We start from the raw sequence: 8,939 nt of genomic DNA on the forward strand, positions 1-8,939 counted from the left end.
ACCAAATATCATGAGACAAAGAAAATAGCTTGCGCATACGAGTTGACACATCTTGCTAGAGGCTGTTATTAACTATTGGGCCAAGTAGGAGTACTTGGGTCATGACTATATGTGCGTGAACCCATAGGGTCGCACCTTAAGGGCTGGGAAGCCTAATCCCCAGCCACCAGGATTTGAGGTTGCTGTACAAGAACCCAAGGTTCTAAAATTACACAAGACATTATATGGTCTCCGACAGGCACCCCTGAGCATGGAATACTATACTGGACTGTACATTGATGAAGAGAGGTTTTATCAGAAGTTCTTTAGAACATGTAGTATACAAGAGAGTTCCTAGTGAGACAATGCTGCTAGTTGGAGTGTATGTGGATGATTTAGTCATCACAAGCTCTGTGCTTGAGGAAGGAGGAGTTCAGTATGAGTGATTTAGAACTGCTGAGCTTTTACCTTGGATTAATGCAAGTTCAGCAGAGTTCATCGAGAATTAGCTTGTGTCAGCCTACATATCTCAGAATATCTTGATTAAAAGCAAGATGGATGGGTGTAACCCATGTCATGTTCCCATGGAAGCTCGGTTAAAACTGAGTAATGAAAGTCATGGTGATACGGTGGATGTGGCTGAGAACAGAAGTTTAATGGGGAGCTTAAGGTACTTGGTTAATACTAGGCCTGCTCTAGCCTACTCGGTTGGGTACCTAGAGTCGATTCATGGAGAAACCAACTCCTGGCCACCTGGCTGTTGTAAAGCATTTGTTGGGGATGCTAGTATGCCAGGAAGAAGGATGAGAGGCCATTGTCAAATGGCTTCAGGTGATAGTGACATGGGAGGTGATCTTGATGATAGGAAGAGTACAACTGGTATGTGTTTTGCACTTGGTGAAAGCATGATCACTTGGCAATCTTAGGAACAGAAGGTAGTGGTATTATCCTCTTAATTGTGAGGCTGAGTATAGTCCACGCAACGTACTAATTGATGACTAGTTTTATTAGTTTATAATTTGTGTTTTTCCATCATTTCTTATGTCCTTGAAACTTCCTACCTTGTTATTGGCGAGCAAAATCAACTTTTAGGAATCCAAAATGTAGACAGAAAGACGTATATGAACTATTCATTGACATCGCTCAACACATAAGTAATGCCCAATCATACAGTTTGGTTTTTTAGACAAGATTCAAGAATATCATGACCAGTCAAAACAATAAAAAAGAGTCCACATTTATTCATTCAAAAGATAATAGTAGAAAACAGATACAAAAGAGTGCACAAATTGATGTTTTCAGACCATATCAAAGGATTCAGGCACAGAAGAAGGTCCAAACTGGATTCGAAGTTTCAAAATGGGCCATTCACCAAGCACCTTAGTAAGAATGGGCATTAAAACTGACAGAACGCAAATTCCAATAGCAAACCACATAAGCTGAGCGGCCAGCACTGTGTATAAACCCGTTGCAAATGCCACAGCTGTTGTCATGTATGCAAACCACATAAGTTTCTTAGTGGTGGATCTATAATAAAGCAAGAATTCAAGATCCTCCCATCTTGCCAAGACACATATGAAGGCAACAGAAAGTGAGGATAACATAGCTAAGGTGTCAGAGACCAAAAATGCTTTGAATGCAATTTTTCTTGCCATGATAGGAAGCCCTTCACTTCCAGAAGTAGAGCTGTATCCACCAGGTAAGGTGAATGCAGCAGCAAAGGTAATTGATGCAATTAGGATAGCCACTACCGAAGTGTTGTTTGTGTACATTTTGGTTAGATCCTTTGCATTGTTCCTTGCAGCTTTAGTTACTTCTCGTTTGGCTTTCTTATGTAGGTTAGCAATTGTGGACTTACATCCAGGATCAGCTTCCAATATAAGCATAGAAACTTCACTCTGCATGGATCAAATGGAATAATGAATCTCACAATATATTAACGATCGAAGCTCAGTTTTGGTTCCATCCATGCACATTTGTTGATATAAATTATGTGTACCACAGAGACAAAGACCCTTATCAATACTATGAACCGTATATAGGGAACTGTCCATAATTAATGGATCTATCTAAGGACCATCATCTATATGATAGAAGATCCCAAGATAATTAAAAAACTAGTTACGATTCCCACGTAGTCACTTACACAAAGATAGACATGCGAGTCACAAAACCATCTATTTTGTCGTTTCCACATGACAGATAAAAAAAGGTTAAAATCCCATTCTAATAGCTGTTGCTTGTAATTCATGTAAAATAGGAATTGTAAACATTTCTTCAAGTTTTCCCAAGCCAAATAGGGTCGAATGGAAAAGGATTTGAACAGGGGTAAATTGAGCAATGCACCCTCAACTCGATTACCATGTAAATGGAGGACTCTATGTTACATGCATATATAATGGTTTGTTTGTGTTGGAAATAGAAATATATAACAGCCTCAGCACGCCCAAAAAAAATAAATAGCACCAAATCTATACCTATATTAATTGGGCACTTTCTTTGAGGCCTCACGTTAACCAGAAAAATCTGACCATCGATTAGATGTATTATAAAATCTGCACCGTAAATCTAGTGATTTGACGTCGTGGGCCAACTAATCATTTGAAAGCCCATGAAGCCTGCCTTCGATCTAGACGTGGGACTATACCATATCTTTTAGCATTTTAAAAATTTGTTGATTGTTTTTCTATTTAATGAGCTGTTTGGTATACTGCCCAACTAGCATGTGGGTTAATAAAAATACTAAAATTGACACTCTAAGATAATTTAAATTCTAAAACAAGATTATAAAATTCCTATATTTATAATATCACCATCAATATTAGCATGTCGAACATACAAATGTAGAAAACTCCAAAAAAGAGTTAGCCTTCATTAGTTGGATTATAATTTTATTATCTTAGATCATATTAAGAGTTTGTGTTCAATAAAATGTGTGGGGGGTATCGTGGACGATTTAGTTTTTTCTAATATTTTAAATTAATAAATCTGAAGTTATTCACGTTGTTGCTCTTAACTTAGCACTTTATTTTTTAAAATTACTCAGACATATAATTTGATTCATAAATCCAGCATTAAAAACAAAATATATATAGAGCTGTCCATCTTGGACTACCAATATAGCATTTTCTAAATTTAATTCTGGAAATCAAAAATTCATAATTAATGAGTTAATGCTTAGTCTAAGGCCCTATGTGTTTCAAAACTAATCAGCATATCGTGCCACCACCAACTGTAGCAACAACAATCCGTGCAACGCACGGGTTGGCGACTAGTTTTATATTAATTCTATTCCCTCCCTAGATTGATCGACCGACAACAAATCAAATTATGTATACAAAAATCTTGTGTATAAAATTCACATACTAATAGTGTATGGAATGTTGGTGTTATAGCTATTAATTAACATTATATTTTATGTGCAACCAATGGTCAAAGCGTAATATTGAACATTCTCATCTTTTCGCTTCTGCTCATACTTATAAGCCAAAATTTAAATTTTTAACCTTAAATTTAAAATTAATTTTATGGGTTTTTTTATCATAGTTTATTTTTAACATTTGATTTTAGACAGCCAAGAACACACATATAGAAGTTTTATGGAAAATTATTTTTCGTTTGCAAATATGCCATTTGATTTTTTTTCCTAAAAAAGCCAAATGATTAACCCCGAAGACTCTTTGAAAATATGTACATCCTATAAAATTACATGGATCGAGGCATGTGGTACCAAATAGTTTTTTTTAATCATTTAGATGATTAATTATATCATATCGATAGCATACATACCCAGTTTAAAGTCTTGGCTTGCTTGATGACCTCCTTTAGTTCCCAGATGGCTGGATCACGTTGTTTGTCAAGCATTGTGTAGTCTATGCGCGTGCGTTTGCGAAGGAGAGCAGCCACGATCTTGGGATTGCACGCACAGACTGCGTGATGCAGAGCCGTCTTTCCTTTTTCATCTCGCATGTTAATTAGTTTTCCAAGCTGCGGATGCCTCAGGATAAATTTAACAAACTCTAGATGACCAAATCTTATAGCTTCATGAAGACATGTCCAGCCATCTTCTCTGCAATAAGGAGCGTCTGGACAATGCTCGAGAAGCACTTCAGCGGCATTCACATGGCCTTGATATGCGGCACAAACAAGAAGTGGTTCGGTTTCTCCTTTCTTGTTAATTTTCCATAGATAACCTAAAGTCCAATCCTGTTCCAGCAATACTCGTAGCATTTTGTGGTTGCCCCAGCGAATGGCCATATGCACTGGAGTATTCCCAGTCTCGTCTGCTTGTCTGGCCAGCCATTCACGGGACTCCACGATTTCCTTAGCAACATCTGAAAGGATCAGTTCTTAATTACCAACCAAATCATATTATATATTAGCTCTAAGATAATCTAAATTAAGAGTGTTGGATAATGACTCAAAGAGATAAATATATATTAGTTCTACTCCAATACGTGTACATAAATATGAGTCATCTTTGCACATGTAATTATGTACCATTAAGTTATAATTAATCTTTTTCCTGTCAACCCTCGAGGAGTTTTCCACGTAAACTTAGCGCACTTCTTACCTGGGTTCCCATTTTTCACAGCAGCATGGAGAACATTGTAGCTGTAGGTTCCTGAATCAGCTGAATCCGGAATCGCAAACAATTTGTGAAAAACATCCTCAAAACCTTTTGTTAACGCCAGGTACATGGGGGACTCCTTGAATATGTTTACACCTTTGGACAAGTCAGGCTGAGCATTTATCAACTCCAGAGCAAGGTCCCTGTAGCCACTGCGAATAGCATGGTGCAGTGCATTACATCCATTACAATCCTGTGTCAAGATTGAACCACTGAGCCCTGGATTAATATTGCAGCGACTGAGAAAAAAAGAGGCCAAAGAGGGGTGTCCACTGGTAATGGCGATCAGCAGGGGTGTTTCCCCATGGGAGTTGACAGCAGCAAGCAGTGAGTCGTCTAGCTCCAGCACATGACTGCAGAATCTCTCATAGCCATGCATGGAAGATATGTGAAGGCAGGTGTTCCCCTGTGCTGTTCTTCCAAGCAGCATGCTTCTGTTTAGAGAGCCCTTTACCTTTGTTGTACCATCTGATTCTTGAAATGAACCAAGCGTAGCTGCTTTCAGGAGCTTTTGTTCCATCAGTGGCTTCCCCTGATGATCAACTGGTGCATGCTTTGATGGCTCCCCTGCATCCATGCTTTCACCAACTTTGCTTTTAGCCATTTTATTGTCTTGCGTGAAGATGAATAAACTGTACAAAAAATTCCAGCTCATTAATTTGATAAGATTTATATGGTACTTGAGAATACATTGAAATTAATGCTAAAAATTATGGTATCTCTCGATACCTCTGAAGCATCTTAGAACCTCTCTAATTTGTTACATATAACTAAGGATATATCATTACTATTACTGTTGGGAAAGATCCACATTTATTGCCTCTAAAGTTGAGCGCTGTGTTTAAAGGTTGTGAACAGTTAATTCCGTTAAATTTTGAAAAAAATAGAAAAATAGGTCTACAATCGTGGTGTTTCGTAGATTTTCCCCTAGGCCTACATTTCATAGACACAGATAGAGCCACATGTCATACACTTAGAGACCCATTTTTACAAACACCACATGTTTGAAGACCCATTTTTACAAATCTCCCCATTAATTTTATATTACCAAACTTAGAATAAACCAACAACTTATCTACTTATGGTCATCTATATGGCTATTCAGAGGACCATTCAAAAAAGATTCTCCGTTCATATCCCCTTACACTTCAAAAGATCATCCATAATACATCATTCATATTTACTTTACTAATATGTTGCAACTACCCCAACCAACTATCCAACTACATTTGAACCCAACAAACCAACGTAGCTATCCATTTCTTCACCTACAAATCAAATTAATATGCAACATACTCAAATTAGCAATGTAGCTGTCCATTTATTCACCTACAAATTAAATTAATATGCAACATACTCAAATTAGCAATGTAGCTGTCCATTCCAGCAACCGCAGCAGCACCAACAGCCAGCAACAGCAGGAGCGGGCAGCAGCAGCACAAGGCCAGCAGCAGGCAGCAGGAGCGCCCCGACGTCCGTGGCCGAGGGGCGAGCAGCGGCCGGCGAGGGCGACGGGACCGCGACGGCCGAGCGCCCGCATCGGCATCGGCGGCGGCGCGGGCGCGGGTGAGCACGGGCGAGGGCGACGGCGAGCGCACGCATCGGCGGTGAGGCGGCCTCAGGCCTGCAGCGGCGACGGCTGCGACGCCGGAGAGGAGAGGGGAGAGAAGTGAACCAGCAGAGGAAGAAGCTGGAGAGGGCGGCGACAAAGAAGCTGGAAGAGGAGAGGGGAGAACCCGATCTGGATCGATCTCCGAGCGGACGCCGGGCCCAGTTTGCGGCGAGGACAGAGAAACGCCAAATTTGAATGGCATTTTTTTAATTTGGATGATCGATTTTTATAGGATGGTGTACCTAATCTGCTGGAGTCTATTTTTTTATCTTTCGTACTACTTTTAATATGGATGATGAGTAGTTGGGTTTTCTCTAAAAGTAGCTACAATAGTAAACTATAAGAGCATATCCAACAGATTGTCTAAATTAGACTCTCTAAATATCTATTTAGCAACTCCCCATTTTATTTAGCCACTCAAATTCATTTTTTACTTCAACAGTCTCTTCATCCACCTCTTTATTCCGAGTCTATGACATCTGGGTCCCACATGTCATCCTTTTTTCCCTCCCTCTCTCTCAATCTCTTTCTCTACCTTTTTTTTCTCTCTTTCATTTTCTTCTCTCTAAGGCAGGCGGCGGCGCCACGACCAGCGCAGGGACGCCCTGGCCGGATGGCGCCGGGGGTGGGGGCGGGTGGCTGACGGCGCCGGGGGTGTTGGCCGGACAGGTCGTCGCCAGCGGCTTAGGGTGCCGGGTGGGGTGGTGGGCGGCTGGGAGGAGAGATGTGTTGACGCCAGATTTTGGCAAATAGTCGTTATGGATCGAAACACGATTAAGGACCGAATCGGACAAGGAGGCATGAATCAGGTGGAGGCAGGAAACTGGACGCGGTGTGATTACGGCCGATAGAGTCTGAATCGGATAAGGATAAGGGTCCGATTGGGCCCAAAGCTTGGAGATGGGTTCGGTATTAATCCTGAGTCCGTATAGCTTAATTAGGTTTTATCTTGAAGTTCGGTTAGGATTCTTGTATTTAATTAGAGTTCGAACAATGCAAGTTAGTTAGTAGCGGATTATTATCCAGATAGGTTAGTTAATTCCCGGGGCTATAAATATAAGTGCACGGGGTCCTTGTAAATATCTCCAGATCAATCTAACTTGACGCATCGCCTCAACTCTTCGACTTGCTTGAGCTTTCGGCGCGAAGTTTGTCAGCTCCGCAATGTAAGTTCTAGTTCGTCAAAACTCGTCGATCAACTAGAACAGGACTGTCTCAGTTGAGTCCGATCTCCTGCCTGGTTGATCGGCGGGTTGAGTTTTATTATTACTTTGATCTGTTTTAGCTTGAAGTAGTAATAGTTCTCGATTAAGGCCTCGCAAGTTCTTCTGTCTGATTTGTTAGCATGATTCTAGTTAACCTGGTTCTGTCTCGGTTTAGTCCGATCAATCTGGTTCAACGGGGTTTTGTCATCAGATTAGATCGAGGACTTGCAAGGGCTTGTTGCTGGAGTTCCAGCCAGCATTATCTTAAGTAACCCATTGATTGGTTTGTTAGTCTCATCGATCTTCATGTCTCTATGGTTATATCATGATAGATTACATACTGTCTCGGTTAAGTCTGATCTATATATGTTTCATACGATCTGTCTGTAGAAGCCTGTCCAATCGGCCAAGTTTAATGAATCGGTTGGTTAGTTACGCTGGTTTGCCATCTTGTTATTTACATATTATAATGTTCAGCTGATATAATGTATGATTATGCCTAGATCTATACTGTCTCGATTAGGTTCGGTCTTCTAGATTTGGTATGAGTATGCATGCTGTTGGTTGTTATTGTTTCATGCCAATAATTAGTATAGCATCCCAGTTTATATTCAATTCCATATCTAGTCTCGTATCGACTGATGATTTTACGGGCGATAAGTACTGAAGCGGTCCGATCGGCTGATAAATCTCAAGACTGTCTCGGTTAGGTCTGATCTTTTGAGATTAATTGGCTGGTTGGTCTACTTAGTGTTTATCCTGCTTCTAACCTATCCGATTGGGCACATTTATATTCAATTCCTATAAAGCCGATCGTTTAGTCTATCAACTAGGGTCCTGGGGCGGTATCGGCTATTCGGCCGATAGCGATTTCAGGGTTAACCATTTTCCATGTTATATCTTGTCAGTTACAGGATCAAACTAACTGGCACGCCCAGTATTTCTAAGAATTAGCTCCTGCACTGGAGTGGTCTAAGATTGATTCCCAAGCCTACATGTGTGATCGTTGATTGTTATTTTCAGCGTCAGCACATTTTTGGCATGCCCTGCGGGACCGTGTCGAGAACCCAATTCAACCACGAGCCAATCAAGCATCCATCGGGGCAAGACAAGAAGCTGTGCCTCGAGTCCTTCAGTATGACTCAGGGTGGCCCTATGCAGAAATCTCGGCTCCCGACAGCTGACTCGGAGCCAGGGAAGAACAAGGAACTTCCCCTAGAGAACTAGTCGAATCTACAGGACATGGTAGATTCGGCAGTACACCATGCACTCATCAACCAGTCGGGTGTGCTGGTAAACACCCTGTCGGGACTGATTCAGCAGGTAGCCGATGGAGCTCCTAGCGGGGAGTCGCATCAGACGGGGCCTAGATACTTCCCAGACGGGGAAAGGCCCAGGTATCGGCAATATAGAGATGAAAGAGACCCAAGGGATGAAGAGCTGATACCGAAGAATCCTCGCGTGTAGTTGGAGGAGCTCCCGGAGAGACCAAGACAACCCTACCAATAGAGGA

General features: G+C 41.2%; 1 protein-coding gene across 2 annotated transcripts; it reads right to left on the reverse strand.

Annotated features, from left to right (window-relative positions):
- Positions 1–1,192: 1,192 nt before the first annotated feature.
- On the reverse strand, positions 1,193–6,048 carry LOC102711474 (ankyrin repeat-containing protein At5g02620-like). Of its 2 annotated transcripts, none has more exons than XM_015842314.2 (4): positions 5,967–6,048; positions 4,553–5,241; positions 3,769–4,313; positions 1,193–1,877 (listed from the first exon to the last, which is right to left on the reverse strand). In XM_015842314.2, exons 2-4 carry the CDS (start codon positions 5,211–5,213, stop codon positions 1,278–1,280), a joined length of 1,806 nt encoding a protein of 601 aa, XP_015697800.1. In that variant the 5' UTR covers positions 5,214–5,241; positions 5,967–6,048; the 3' UTR covers positions 1,193–1,277. The 2 variants fall into 2 exon arrangements, with proteins under 2 accessions (XP_015697800.1, XP_006662861.1); XM_006662798.2 differs by lacking the exon at positions 5,967–6,048 and adding an exon at positions 5,906–5,929.
- Positions 6,049–8,939: the final 2,891 nt, after the last annotated feature.

Source organism: Oryza brachyantha, chromosome 11, assembly GCF_000231095.2.
Source record: "Oryza brachyantha chromosome 11, ObraRS2, whole genome shotgun sequence".
In the NCBI taxonomy this organism is placed as follows: domain Eukaryota; kingdom Viridiplantae; phylum Streptophyta; class Magnoliopsida; order Poales; family Poaceae; genus Oryza; species Oryza brachyantha.

Coding starts and splice junctions, on each gene's coding strand:
- LOC102711474 (XM_015842314.2), bottom strand. CDS start 5,213: ATGGCTAAAAGCAAAGTTGGTGAAAGCATGGATGCAGGGGAGCCATCA. Junction 4,314..4,552: donor TGTGAAAAATGGGAACCCAG/GTAAGAAGTGCG, acceptor TGATCCTTTCAG/ATGTTGCTAAGGAAATCGTG. Junction 1,878..3,768: donor AAGCCAAGACTTTAAACTGG/GTATGTATGCTA, acceptor TGATCCATGCAG/AGTGAAGTTTCTATGCTTAT.